Here is a 15,774-nt window from a genome sequence, read left to right as displayed (position 1 = left end):
TATTGCCAGCAAATGAGATTGCAGACATGGGCTAACTTGTAGAATCTTAAAATACTTAGGTATTAAAAAAATAATTTGTAAACACGCATGACATTGTTCAAAACATGGCTGTTTAGGTAGGTACATCGCAATATCGACTCCTAATGTTATCGCTATAGCGTCATTACTCATTAGTATGCAAAGCGTTGTTCCACAATAACTTCCCAGTGGGCGCCATTACAGACGCGTCTCCGATATCACGAACTAACATACATTTCAGTATCTACATAACGTTTTATTTGCCTGAAATATATACGTAAATATAAGTATATGATTGGATACGGGAATATCGCTTCCCCAAATTGACTTTCGTATTTACGGCACCAATTCCTGGGTCTCGTAAGTGGTTTGAGTGTGGAAGCTTTGAGAACTATTCGTAATATCACGTTATCTAATGATGATTGAAGTATAACATCTTTTCGGACAGTGTTATGTAGGCGGGGAAGCGGTAGGTACTATAGGTACGTACCGCGTGAATGGACGGGCGCAAGATCGATATAGCGGAGTGCGCAGGTCCGTTTGGCTTCGGAACCCAGCTGGTGGCATTGCATCCTGCCGCGAAGACCGATCTAAAACCCGCGTCTCAGTGACTATCGAGGGACACAAGTGATCTATTTCAAAACGGAAATGTTCCGGTTTTATTGGCGGTTCTAAACGGTGCGTACAGATCTTTTATGCATTCTAATCACATTATTATATCTACAATTCCTAAACGCGTATCACACCCTTAGCAAAGATGTGCTTCTTTTGAGGCAATATCAAATGTCGCATCAGTAAAATTTTATGCATTAAGTATTTGTTTGTAAACGCGTGTTTTATCATACATCTTAAGTCTGAATAGAAAGGATTTTCTTTTTATTAGTTCTCGTTTTTGGTAAGCTTTTTTACGGTTGGACTTTTAATAGAGAATAATTATTCAGGACCCATTACAAATTTGTCATAAATGTCATAATCGAATTACTCCCTCATACCTAATTAGATGTTAATTCAATTATCATTGCTGTTAAACGTTAGATTATACGAATGTTAGGATCATAAACGGAGATAAAGCGCTTTTAGCCCGGCCGTTTGCGTGGGCAGGTAGGTAGGTACGTACCTAAAGGGCACGAACGCCTACGTCATTGGGAACCAACCGAACATGGCAAATTATAGATTTCCATTACCTATCCGTGTTGTACCTTATTTATCATGTGCTCAGTTCCATACTCTTAGAGTTTTATATGTAATCGAAATAATGTGCTGAGAGTGTTGACTCTTGCCCCTCGCGCATTTCGTAGGACCGGATATTTAAAACACCACCATAAACCATTCCATACCATAAACTTACTTGCGGAATTCTAAGACTGCAATGCTTTAAGCGTAGGTGCATGAGCAATATATCCTGCACGGTGGGTCCTTACCAGCGATTCTTATGTGACATTATAGGAACCTACCTACCTACTAGTCGTAGTACCTATAAGCTTTTATGAAAGAATCTATCAAATACCTACTATTCGGTTCATGTAAAGTAGTTAGGTATCTACCTGCTAAAGACAATATCCCTATGCGTACAGCGGTAATGTAAATTTTTCCATTGAAATGAGTTGATGGAAAAAATAATGAGTTTATGGATTGGATAGCACGAGGTTAAAGACGATAAAAAAATATTATTATACCTACTAATTATTAATAGCTAGAGCAATGCATCCCTAAGCTTTTTAATAAAAATAATATGATTAACACTGTAGTGATAATTAGGTATTATTGAAGGTAAGTAGGTAGGTAGTTCGTACCTACTTAAAAAAAAGAAAATTCGAAGTTTCACTGTAATTTGTTATTAGAGATAGAATCGGTGAAACATCACGCAATGAGTCTGAAAAAGGTGTAAGATTCCTTTAAATAATCACGATTTATATTCGTCGGTAGGTTCCTACATTCCTTACTAAGTACCTACCCGGTACTATAACCTCAGTACCTATCAATGAAGAAGAAATAGCACTTAATAGATGCCAGTAAGGAATTTAGGCAAGTTATTATAGCTCTCGCTACTTTTGACTGTAATTACTAATTGCAGTCAATTGTAACCTCTAGGTTTTTTTTTAAATTAATTATCAAAAAGTATTTATAATTATTTTATGGGTTTATTTTTTTTTCAAAACGGTTGCAGCATTTTAATTAACTAGATCTGCCCTAATATAGGTAACCTTCCATTAGATAAATAACCTGTTATCATTCCGGCTTTAAACTACTTTAGAACAACCATTTGTAGACTTACTTTTAGCTTTAGCATCGAAAAGTGTTCTATACCTACTGAGCTTTTAACTTTGAACTCGGGATGTAGGTGAATAGGTTTCAAACTTTCCAGTATCGACCCAAGTCAAAATGAGATAAGAGACGAAGTTCAGCAAAACTTTGGTTTCTAGTCATACAGGTAAGACACCAAATCACCTACGTAGGTACATACCTAATCAATATGAGTCCACATGGATGGCGTCATAACAGATATGGAAATATTTTTTGACGAAGAGTAGGTCCTACCTAGGTTCTTACCGCAACTCCTTACCCCGTACCTTACCATAACTCGGATTTGTAAATTTTGAATAAAGGTACCTAATAGGTAGGTACAGCAAACCTTAATTTATTTTAATACCACTCTTCATAATAATTTGACAAAAATAATAATAATTAGGTAATACAGCATACATTTTATAGATCTTTTTACATTACATTACATTTTATAAGTAGATGTAAATGATAGGTACATTAAATAATCTAGACATATAACCTACCTAACAGCAGAATGTGAAATAAGTAGGTAGGGATACCGTCAGGTTGTGTTGTTCATTCCATAATAATCAATTCATAGCCTCAATAGGAAATAGACTGATATACAAATTAGGGTCAAAGGTTATAATCCCCGAGTAGTTATTGTCAGGTAGGTACGTACAACTGTTATTAGTACTTACAAGCTTTATTCTTCGGGCTGTTTCACAGCTCGCTTCGGAAACTAAGTTTAATAAAACCACGTTTTGCTATACAAACGTTCCAACTCTTTAGAGCCCGGTTGAACGCTTGGACTGCGGTAAGCTTGCCTAGTCGAGTTTAGTTTCAACGGTGTAATCGGACCTTAGTCAAAAGGTAAAGGTGAATGAACCTCACATTTAACATTGCTGATAATTAGATGTAGATTTACACGGCTCAGATTTTCACATCTTTGATAAGCGAAAACTGCTATAACAGGTACGGCGGCCCGGGCCGCGAGCGAACGGTTACTCTGCGCCAGCTTAGTGTCTTTTATGCAAGTTTTGTAAGTCTCGTAAACAGACCGCAAGTGTCATTTCTATCAGTCGTCTCGTATACAGGACATACAAGTATTTTCTGCAAGTTTAGTACATCTCGTTTATAGGTCGCAAGTGTCATTTATGCAAGTATAGTACGTCTCGTATATGGGTTGCAAGAGTCTTTTATGCAAGTTTAGGATGTCTCGTATATTGGCCGCAAGTGTCATTCATGCAAGTTTCGTATGTTTTGTATAAAGATCGCAAGTGCAAGGTTAGTACGTGTCGCATACTGCTCGAAAGTGTTTTGTATGCAAGTTTAGTACGTCTCGCACAGAGGTCGGAAGTGCTTTTTATTGCAAGTATAGTACGTCTCGTATACAGGTCAAAAGTGCCTTTTAAGCAAGTTTAGTACGTCGCGTATATTGATCACTAGTGGCTTTTATGCAAGTTTAGTACGTCTCATATACAGAATGCAAGTGTCTTTTATGCAATTAAAGTACGTGTCGCATACAGGTTACTAGTGTTTTTTATGTCAGTTTAATGCGTCTAGTATACAGAAAGGAAGTGTCTCTAATGCAAGTATAGTACGTCTCGTATATAGGTCCCGAGTGGATTTTATGCAAGTTTAGTACGTCTCGCATAGAGGTCGGAAGTGTTCTATATGCAAGTATAGAAAGTCTCATATACAGATCGCAAGTGCCTTTTAAGCAAGTTTAGTACGTCGCGTATTTTGTTCGCTAATGGCTTTTATGCAAGTTTAGTACGTCTCATATATAGATCGCAAGTGTCTTTTATGCAAGTTTAGAACGTATCGCAAAGAGGTCGCATGTGTCTTTTAATCAAGAATAGCACGTCTGGTATTTAGGTCGCAAGTGTCTTTTATGTCAGTTTAATGCGTCTCGTATACAGAAAGGAAATGTCTTTAATGCAAGTATAGTACGTCTCGTATACAGGTCCCAAGTGTCTTTCATGCAAGTTTAGAACGCCTCGCGAAGTAGAAAGAAGACGTTATACACTACTTCTTTAAAGAAGTACAAGTAGTTTATTACTTAGAGCTAAATTATTAAATTCGATAGTTTTTTCACCTACACTGGGAGGAAATCATCATACTTATATTATCAATGCGTAAGTGTTTCTTTGTTTGTTGTCCTTACCGTCTAACTAAGCAACCAGTCGACCTGATATTTGGCATACATTTAGTTAGAAGACGGTATTGACAAAGGCTACTTTTTATGCCAAATGTATTTCGGAAATCAAACGGTTCCCACGGGATATTCTAAGAGCCGAAATAAAAGAACGAACAACAAGTAGTATCAGAATAAATTAGTCATTTAATAAAAACAACCAAAAGCAACAAGAATATCTACATAATATTAGGTAGGTATTATCTTTTTTTTTACCTAGCGAGAATTTTTTTACTGAACGCGTTAATTAAGGACAGCTTTGTAGTCTTATTAAAGAGTAGTTTATGTTTTTTAAGCAGCACTAGAGCAGCATTGAGCACCATAAGTAGTATTTTCTATTCTGTGAACTCATGCTTGTTTCAGATGTAATGGGCCGAATGTGTTGGCGGGAGGCTCTGTGGGCGCTGGCGTTGTTTAGTACGCTGGCGCCCTCGCATGCCGATGGGAACATAGGTAAGGAAAACATTTTAATATCTTAGTCATATCTTAGTTTGGTCAGTAAAGATGAAAGCGGTAACCGGGCAAAGATTACTAAAGATTTTTACGAACTTGTTAGGACAGATTATACAGAAACGATTGTGCTATCCTTGCTAATATTATTATAAAAGCGAAAGTGAGTTTATTTGTTTGTGTGGCCTTGCTTTATGCCCTCACTCAGCAATAAATCAATTTAATTTTTGGCATAAAGTTAAATGAAAGAACAAAGATATTCAATTAAGAACATACAGAATCCTTATTCATTATTGTACGGAGTGATTGTGTCCAAAAACAGTGAAAACGCTCTACGCACGTCTCTTTACCTGCGGAATGTTGCTAGCTCACAATTTTATCCCATTTTCCCATGACTGCTTGGAACATTAGAGATGAAATAATGACTGTCAACTGCCATATGGTATGAATCGACCAACCGTTTGTTCGAGAAATCATTCTAAAGTGAAGTGTTTTTTGATGCTTCCTTAGTAGTCTTGTACACTGTTTCTGTATGTTTTTAATTCCGTGGACAAAGAATAACATAGCTTACTTTTAACTTAAACGGTTTCCACGGGATTTTTAAAACGTAACTAACGACAACGAAGAACGCGGGCAACAGTTTTGCTAGTAATGTATTTTATGAAAAATATAGTTGTTTTTGTAATGAATGAATGAATGTAATGTCTATTATTTTTATGTACAGGTTGCTTGTTCAGCTCGTCTCTCTGCATAGAGGGAGTGGAGTGGTGTTATGACGGTAAGAACCTAAATATTTGTGCAACTTAATCAGATTTTATTTAACCTGAATCCTTACTGATCCGCAAAAGTTCTTATCCAACATTAGAAGGATCACTAGCGTTCACAGAAGAATTGAATGGGATATACCTCAAATGATACGATGTATTGTTTATTGGCCAGATATTGTCAACGCAGTTGTGAGAGCCAATAGACTCAAAAATTTGGATGCTTAACCGATGTCAAGCATACCCTTATCCCGTCAATGGAGACCGATGTCTCCACTGGCAGGCCGTTTTTGACTGTCCAAAACACTCCAAAAAGTAGCATATGACAGTTATAGCTTATGAAATAATTATTAAGCTCTTATTGCTACGCAGCTAAGGCTTTTTAATAAAGGGATACAGCTTATGTCCATCGGTAAATATGATAATAATGGTTATTATGTCTGCAAACGATGCAGCAAACGAGCAGTTTGCACCAAAATGACTTAACTAAAGTCATATCTACCTTTTTTCGTCCTTTAGACTTTGCATTCGGGAAGTGCATTCCTGTCTACGAAAGTGAACCCGAAGAAGGGGCCCTTTACCGGTAAGTTTAGTTCATTTGAAAATTTGCATTTATTTAATTATTTTTTTATTGTTAATAATTTAAAAAAAAATAACTACTTATGTTATTCGTTTTGAGCAAAGAATACTTATAACTAATATAATATAGAAATATTATAAAATTTACAACAATATACAACTTCCAATATCCGATAAATCATAAATAATTATTCGGAAAATTACATATTTTTCAGCCTAAATTGTGTTCTCATTTTCAAAAGTTGTAGGCTTGTAGCTAGCTCATAATAATTAGTCCAAGGTGCCTATTTTGTCCCAAAAGCACAAAGTAATATTTGACTCAGGTAGACTCGTAGAATTCACATGTATTTTTTTTTAATTTCCTACTAAGTATGATCAGATATAGAAGAGAATTTGCAGATAAAATACAAACAACTAGGTACGTTCTAAATATAGGTACGATGTTCCTGGTTCCGAAAGCTGTATTGAATTTGCTGCATTTGTGTAATCTTTATTTGTTTGTAATATAAATAGATATGACATGAGCTCGTCGCAGCTGCAGTGGTTTGAAAGGGAACTGCAGCAGCTGGCAACACGTGGATACCGATGGGAGCATGCGTACACACAGTGCGTGCTACAAAGCATGCTGTATGCACTTCGTCGGCATTTGTTAGTATTCATACATCGTGTTAAGTGTGTGACTTAACACGATGATTATTTATTACTCTAAATACTTATTATATTTTAGTTAATCCCTTACCACCGTTCGTACCACCTTACAATCCGTTTCATGCAGTGCCCGATTAACCACGTTAATCGGGCACTACAAGCATGCAAGCATGCTTGTAATACCACTCATCTCTGCCTGACTGACTGACTGACAGACACGCATACGCACACGCACACGCCCACGCACACAGACATCTCCTATAGTAATCTACTACACTATTAATTACCCACAAAATTGTAACCAATGGATAGCAAATACCTACGTATTGTATTTAAGATACGTTTATACGTATTGATTATTGAATTGTATTTTTACTACTTTATACTTAAGAGCCCATAGCAGATCAAGGGCTCTTTTTGGGCAAGAATTTGCTACGGGCCCCGCGCTTGCTTAATCAGGCACTGGTTTCACGTATTATGCACTAATTATTGACTTTTCTTGGAAGCCGATTAAAACAAAGAACTGTTCATTCAGTGTAGGATTTTTTTTTTTTTATTTGGTTTACCAACAGCTTTACATTTCAAAAAAACAATTTAAACTAGCTTATACTGTATGAAGACAAAATGTAAATCTACTTACAGGTAAACACCGCATGCAATAAATAGCGTTAAACTAGCTTACAACTACACAAACAAGATGAAAGTGTATACAGTGTAGGAAGGAAAAAAAAAAAAATTATTATACTTTGCTTAAAGCTAATTCCATTAATCTCCGGAATTTGGCCAGAGAACCACAATGTATATCTACAATATTAAACTTGTTATAAAGTTGACATAACCTAGGGACTGGCGAGTTGGCACCCATAACTGTTGAACGGCGAGGGAAAGTTAAGAGGGTTTTAATAGGGTACCTCGGATATCTCATGGGAACTTTGTAACTAAAGCTCTGTAATAACAATTAAGAAGAACAATTAATTTTATTATTAAGAATCTTGAATAAAAAAACGAGATCTAGTTTACTTCTACGTATATAATTATATAAAGGATTGTATTAAATCTTAATTCAACTTTTCCATGTTATTTTTAAACATATAAAACCTGCAGTAACTATATTCGGAGTTCACTAATACTTTTTCTTTCACAAAGTGAATTATTTTAACTATTTTTTTTTACCCAGGAATCCGGCTAACGTGAATTCTAAATTATGTGACCATTTCACTGATCCCAAGCTAAATACTGCACCGCCAGGAGAAGGCGACGAAACCATTGAAGTAAGTGATAGATAATAATATTTTTACTAAACCAAAAAGGGAAATTAATAAATAATTTAAATTTAAGATTGATCCCGACGAGACAGCCTATGTACGATTCACGCCAAACTCACAACTAGCAGACTCCGATTATGCAAATGAGGTATACAATCCTCCTTTCACACCAGAAGAAGACCCATCAACGTATTTAGCACAAGGTATTTAAAAAAAAAATAGCTTGACGAAGTTGTATTTATGTTTTTCAATTAATAATCCATGTATAAATACTTTTATTCAACAGGAGAAGTGCCAGTTGTTAATGATGATCTGGAAGCCGGAGATACTCCGAGTGACAAATTACGGGACTTGATGCTTATGACTGGTATTGAAGAATCGCCAGTTATTATGCCTTTTGAAGGCTTTAGAGAACGCATACAAGCAGAACAAATGGCAAGGGATGCTATAGATTCAGTTCCTAGTGAATTTGTTGATAAAGAAAAAAAGTCTCTAGCAGAGACGAAGATTGAACGGCCTAGTAGCGATAATGATTTGAAGGATGAAGAACGATTAGGAGCTCATTTTAGGCAGTTTAAAACCAAACCCCTGCCAAACACCGCTGAATACATTGTTAGCAATCAATTCTCACCTTTGGATGCCGAGGTGCGCTCAAATGCTTTAGAGAAGTACAAACAAAGTTTTGCTGAAAAGAATTTTCCTTTCGAATATGAAAACCCAGGTGATATTCAAGAACAAAGAGTTTATTATGAAGAGGACGGTGCTGATGAGTTCCCTATTGATGCTGGCAGTGGGGATTTAGATTCCTATCATGGAAAAGGTTATTGCATCAATAATACTGCAGTAATTTTTATTGCTTTATAAAATAATGACATCATCATAATCTATTCACTAATATTCTTTGTTAATTTACAGATTCTAATACCAAACTACGAAATCCTAAGTATAGAGAATATTTGATGAACTATTGGCGTGACATAACCGCAGCCCGACTAAATGCAAAAGAAAATCTGTATGCTGAAGGAGGTCCTTTAAAACCTGACGAACTTCAGGGTAAGTTGGACCGAATTCACCCAAAATAATATCGGTCTTAATCAGATTTTTGTTGTTTTTTTATTTTTTTATAGGCACTAATAATATGTTAGAAATGTATACCTCTATGAGAAGCCCCAATTTGCTGAGAAATGATGTATATTCTGTTACATATATCCTATAATTTAAATAATATTTGTTTGTTATTTGAACCAAGTAACTCTGCCAGGAAAGACATTCCAACTAGACCGAAACTGTTACAAATGCTGACGATGTTTCAGGTGAAAATACAAATTTTTATTTATCGGAAGATTTTCAAGATTTACTTAATAGAGAATGGGGCTTTAAGCGTAGGGAAAGAGATGATGTTAAAAAGCCTGGTCCGCGTCTGGACGCGAAAACTTTAATGATATTATACAACAATAAATCAGGGACAGGTTAGTGTCACGGCGGCCTAAATGCCTTAGCCTCTCGATGTGCCCTATAATAGATTCCAGATTGAGCTGAATTTGCCTCAAATGAACTTCCCTTTTGATTTTTGAAGTAATTGCACTGCCACGTCGTACCTAGAATGTCTGCACTAAGTGTTTCCCTAAGCCGCACTCTTTATATAACACAATACGCATGAGACTCTGTCAATTCCCTTTTACTTATGTGTATTTTCTTTTATTATAATATATTTTACCAGTGTTTTCCTTTATTATTAAGTGTATTGTATTTAATTATCCTATATTCGTTAAAATTAATTTCCCAAAACTAACATCCATATAAAGTCTTGTCTTATAAAAGAATTGGAATAAAATATGGAAAGTTCAATGCATAACGTACCTGGTAAATAACTTTGAATTATTATTGGCAACTAAATAATGTTATATATATAATCATGCTAAACATAATCACAGTGTTATTTCAAAGGGGATTAAAAAAAATACATGCATGACTTTTCTGTCGTATAAATGTGCTTAGCTAATTTTAATTATAATTCTAAATATGTTTTACCTTTTCAGCACGAAAATCCAATCAACAGCATTCGAACAAACCAAATCATAACCACAACGATTATGACTATGACCCGTCGTACACATTCGTCACTTTCCATAATAGGTATTTCAATATTTGATGTAAATGTTGATATAATCTACCAAGCTTTTGATATCGCTTTCCTAAAATACTGTTAATTTTGCCCCAGGTTCCTTACAGACTGGGCGACGGGCATGTCTTTTATCGAAAGACTTGAACAGATGCTGGGCTTAGAGAAAAATACTTTTACCAATCCTCGGTAATTTTCTTCATTGTTGTTCGTTCTTGGCTGCATGTTAACTACATATTGATACATATATTATATGATATTGTATGAATATTTAATTACAAACATGTTTTTGCAGGGTCGACCCATACGAAGTGACTTTTAAAGTAGAAAAAAATAGTAAGGGATACGATGCTGCCGAAGTGGGAAAGAGGATCGGTAATTAATTTTTAAATGTATAGTTTTGTTATTTATTTGTCAAAATCAAGTAAGTTCTAAGTATCCACTATAGATAAGTCTTCTTACGCCTTCATAGGTTACATGTTTTATGTTGTCCATCTGTGTGTTTATTGCAGATGCAATCAAAGACCAAGTTAGAGTAGAAACAGGAGCACAAATCGATACTATTGGCATCGGAGATAGGGTAAGTACCTGTCTATAATGCATATATATACTAAATTACATTTTACCTATGTTCTTACATCTTATTTACAGAGTAAACATCCGGTCATAAGCCACCCGATCGTTCAAGAACCTCGATTCTTCGGATTGTCATTACCAGTTCTTTTTGCTCTCATTGGAAGTATGTCTGTGCTTATCGTTGGTGCGGTGATTGTTGCGGTAATGTTGAGACATGACATAGTTGGATCTAAACGGAAGATGCAAGGACTATCTTCAGCTGCCGAAATAGATGCAGAAGCCACCAGAGATTATCAGGTAGCTTACAGTAATAACATAAGTTTTTAAGAATTCAAAAGAAACTCTCAAAAGTCATATAGCTTTGCTAAGTGAGTTTTGAGAGTTTACATAATCTTGTAATAATAGGATTGGTCATACAGTTTTTTGTGCATCATTTGAAATACGATTCATTTAAGACTAAATCATGCATGCGCGTCTCCAGACGAGTCAGTTACGGTTAAGATTTAAGAATTATAAAATAGAATGAATAATTAGGAACTTTGTCGTGCCCGAATGTCGGGCAAATGGACGGGTCAGCAGACGACAGCTGCCCCTTCGCACACAGCCGAACCACCGCAACGTATCACGTCACTCTCTCGAGAACCTGATGGAAACTCGCCGTCTACTCGCTCCAGCACTTCTTCATGGTGAGTTAATTTCATCATCAGCGTATATACCGACAGAAATCTATTTTTGGATATGAGTCTATTATAGTTTTTCAAATTCCACGGTCTTGTGCCTTTTCTGATCAATAACTCTCTGCAGCTCTGTTGAACGGTACAAGCACTCTTAAGGTTTTTGGTGATATGAAAATTGTGCCCCAAACATTGCCACCCGAGCTATACAACTGCATGCGCTTTTGTCGGTTACTCTGGTTCTTCTACGGAAGTAGAGTTTATTTTGCTTATTAACGGAACCACTATTTAATTCATGAGGAATGATTTTCGGTTCTTTAATATTAAAGCCTTGGGCAGCTTTATTCTTATAACAACTAGAACTACGTTATTCAGGGCAACAATACACTATAAGGAAAGGAGTACTGGTATTTCAATGTGTTTTTTTAAATACTTTTTTCAGTATAGTTAATTATAATATTTACTTCAACACAGGAGTGAGGAACCGGCCCTTACTAATATGGATATATCGACTGGACACATGGTTTTAGTAAGTTTTTTCTAACAAGTTTTCCAAATAATATTTGCTGGTGGTTTCCTCAATTAAATCTCATTTTTAGGCATACATGGAAGACCATCTCCGCAATAAGGACCGTCTTGAGCAAGAGTGGCGAGCTCTATGCGCCTATGAGGCTGAACCATGTGCCACTAATGCTGCATTAAAGCCAGACAATAATGGGAAGAATCGCTACGCTGACATGTTGCCCTACGACCATTCGAGGGTCACACTTAATATGCTGTCCAACCATCTCGGATCTGATTATATTAATGCGTCTACCATCGTGAGTTTTGAATTTCTAGCAATTAGACGTTATTTAATTAAACTTCGAAGTTTCTATTATAATATTATAGCATATTCAATGGCCATCGTCATTATATTCTTAAAACATTATATTTCTTAGACCGACCACGATCCTCGTAATCCTGCATATATCGCCGCTACTGGTCCTCTTGCGCACACAACCCCTGACTTCTGGCAGTTGGTCTGGGAACAAGGAAGTGTCGTGATGGTCATGCTTACTCGCCTCACTGAGAACGGCCAGCAACTTTGCCACCGATATTGGCCAGAAGAGGGATCTGAACTGTACCACATCTACGAGGTAAATATTAAAATTTCAAACATTAAGGAGAAAACTATCAACGATTAGATGATTTTGTATTTGAATATTTATTATTTCAGGTGCATCTAGTCAGCGAGCATATCTGGTGTGACGACTACTTGGTACGCAGCTTTTACCTGAAGAACCAACGCACAGGCGAAACCCGAACCGTTACCCAATTCCATTTCCTATCCTGGCCAGAGAACGGCGTGCCATCTTCTACCAAGGCTTTGCTTGAATTTAGGAGGTAAGAGTGTTGTCATTTAAATACTAACTTGTTTGTGTAAATTTATCACGCAAAAAACACTGCATGGGGTGAATGTTAATCTGAGTTTTGAAGCATGTTACTGGAAAATTAAATATCTACTGCTTTGATTATTTTTTTTTTTTTATATGAACTCTATGCTACTAAGGTTGATGTTTATATCAACTTGTTGAAGTTGTTGGTAAGATTGAAGATTTAATAACTGAACATTCCAAGTTTAGGCAATTTCCCATTAGTTTATACAGCTATTTTTGTGTTTACATTAATAACATGTTTAGATTATAATTCCGATGGAGAGACGACTCAATTAATAACTTAGTTGTCTCTCTACCGTTAATTTTAGTAAACTATGAATACAAAAAAGCCCAATTATCCATTTATTATGTTACAGGAAAGTGAATAAATCGTATCGTGGAAGGTCTTGTCCGATTGTCGTCCATTGCAGGTAAGTTTATTCGATCAAATTCAAACCAATGCAAATATTTATACTACTACTAATAAGTAGTATTAATGCAGGCCCTAATTAATTGAGATCAGCTTTCTTGATGTGTGTGGGTGGTTTGATGAAAGTATTTACAAGATGTCCGCCGCCACCAAAAGGCGGGTTACATATTTTTTCACAACTTCCTTTAATATGGGTATCAAATGAAAGGGCTTGACTATTGGAATAATGTACCGACGCACATACCGACAGACTAACGATCCCATTTTGCACTCTTTGGTTACGGAACCATAAAATGATGATTTCAGTGATGGAGCCGGCCGCACAGGCACGTATTGTCTCATCGACATGGTGCTGAACCGCATGGCCAAGGGCGCTAAAGAGATTGACATCGCCGCAACCCTGGAGCACATCCGTGACCAACGACCACGCACCGTCGCGACAAAACAGCAGTTCGAGTTCGTACTGATGGCTGTTGCTGAGGAGGTATTATTGCCCAATATTTCATGTCCTCTTATTAATTAAAATTCTTGTGGTAACAGTTCAGTTATGCACATGTATATAATATGAATAAACTAAACTAAAAGTATAAAAATAAATAATATTTTTTAATTTAATTCATTGAGTGGACAACAAAGGACTGAGTCACCGCAATTCGTTATTAATTCATATTTTAATTACATCACAGGTACACGCAATACTAAAAGCGTTACCTGCGCATTTGCAACAACTGCAAGAGAAGAAAGAAAAGGAGAAAGAAAAGGAAAAGGAGGGCTCTGAAAAGGAAAAACCAAATTAAACGCTCGCTTTCGCCAACATGACTTTGTTACTTCGGATAGATTAGTGTCGGCTTCACTGAAGCAAATTACGCATCAAAACTAAAAATGGCAAAAAAAATATTTCACACAAATTTTAAAACGAATAAAATATTCGTTTTCCTAATAAGAACCAAAGGTATAGAGCTGACACTGATATGACTCCGAAAAAAAAAACGTTACATTATAATCTTATTAATACTATACTAGTCGTTCAAACATTTTTATTCGGTCCAAGTTGAGACCCATGCTGACATTTTTATTACTTATTGAGTCAAACATTGCTAATTCAATAATAATATGCTTAGAACTATGCTAAGAGCTTCTTAGTCAAATATCATGTACTAAAAGTACTCAGGTATAGTAAGTATATATAATCATTTACTAAAGTCCGCAATATTTCCCATGTACACAAAGCGAACATTAATTTCAAACTTAATAAGTAAACTTAGCACCAATTGCTATTTTTAATATGTTACTAGTTTTAAAGCTCATTGGTCTATATCCTATATCTGAAATTAATCGTACAAGCTTGTAAGATCAGAATATTCTCAACTTGGGCCAAATTATATAATGAAATTATATTTAATTATGTGTGTTTTGCATGAAGCTTCAAATATTATGTTCACAACATTTTTATACCTATTATATTATTCCGTATTGTATATTTAGGTATTATATTTTGCTGATGTACGCAGAACGGCGAAACTACAAATGAAACTACAAAATAATATTTACAGTTTGTTACGATGTCCCTATTATGTTATATAAAGGAAAATTATTTACGTGCTATTTTGAAAAGCATGAAGAATTTATTAAAATATTTTCATACCAAAATTTCAGCAAATCTAGCTACTTTTAAAAATACTGACCATACGAATAAAATAAAATATTTAGGGATCATTCTAGTCAATTTATCAAAATATATCACAAACCTCTTCTTGGTTTCTACTTGCTAATTATTGCCATTTTATTGTACTATCGAAAAATAATAATTCAGATATTTTATTTCGGATATTGATACGGTTGCAGTAACTGCAACGTATAACGTAAAATTTAAAACATATATATATATTTATTATTAATTGTTATGTATACTTACCTTAACTAATATTATTAGATAATTATTAAATATCAAGGAATTCGTTGATGTACAAAGCGATGGCTTCACGTAGATTGAAACTAGTCATTAAAGAAATATTATTATTATTATTACTGTTTGATCAGTTTGTTATTATCCATGAATTGATCAGTTTGTTATTATCCATGGAGTACGTATATGTATGTACTTTAACTACGTATGATTGGAAAGATACGTATACATAAACGTATTCCTTATGCATATAGTTGCAGTTATTTTTTAATAGAATAAAAAACGTACTTGGCGAATCAAAGAAAAAATGTAAAATAAACAATGGCTATGCCGAATCATATCCCAAAAAACGGTATACCTGATAAAAATAATCAGATAAATGAGATAAAATAATATTTACAGACTAGCAGAAACAATAGAGATCGTAGTATCTACTTATCTGTGTACTATTTATATAAA

At 35.2% G+C, this 15,774-nt stretch overlaps 1 protein-coding gene across 4 annotated transcripts; it reads left to right on the top strand.

Annotated features, from left to right (window-relative positions):
• Positions 1 to 219: 219 nt before the first annotated feature.
• On the top strand, positions 220 to 14,921 carry LOC120624483 (receptor-type tyrosine-protein phosphatase N2). 4 transcript variants are annotated; one of them, XM_039891052.1, is made up of 24 exons: positions 220 to 378; positions 467 to 696; positions 4,847 to 4,936; positions 5,658 to 5,711; positions 6,217 to 6,280; positions 6,790 to 6,924; positions 8,102 to 8,195; positions 8,263 to 8,392; positions 8,476 to 9,009; positions 9,105 to 9,242; positions 9,503 to 9,658; positions 10,229 to 10,325; positions 10,411 to 10,500; positions 10,607 to 10,686; positions 10,824 to 10,891; positions 10,963 to 11,184; positions 11,422 to 11,573; positions 12,036 to 12,090; positions 12,161 to 12,382; positions 12,503 to 12,700; positions 12,781 to 12,947; positions 13,357 to 13,410; positions 13,716 to 13,893; positions 14,096 to 14,921. In XM_039891052.1, the coding sequence occupies exons 3-24, from the start codon at positions 4,852 to 4,854 to the stop codon at positions 14,204 to 14,206; spliced, it is 3,084 nt and encodes a 1,027-aa protein (XP_039746986.1). In that variant the 5' UTR covers positions 220 to 378; positions 467 to 696; positions 4,847 to 4,851; the 3' UTR covers positions 14,207 to 14,921. The 4 variants fall into 4 exon arrangements, with proteins under 4 accessions (XP_039746986.1, XP_039746988.1, XP_039746987.1 ...); XM_039891054.1 differs by having other exon boundaries at positions 220 to 696; positions 11,467 to 11,573; XM_039891053.1 differs by having other exon boundaries at positions 220 to 696; positions 11,464 to 11,573.
• Positions 14,922 to 15,774: the final 853 nt, after the last annotated feature.

This window comes from Pararge aegeria, chromosome 6 (assembly GCF_905163445.1).
Source record: "Pararge aegeria chromosome 6, ilParAegt1.1, whole genome shotgun sequence".
Taxonomy (NCBI): domain Eukaryota; kingdom Metazoa; phylum Arthropoda; class Insecta; order Lepidoptera; family Nymphalidae; genus Pararge; species Pararge aegeria.
Note: the sequence above shows the minus strand (reverse complement) of the source record. Positions and strands in the feature narration are given on the sequence as shown.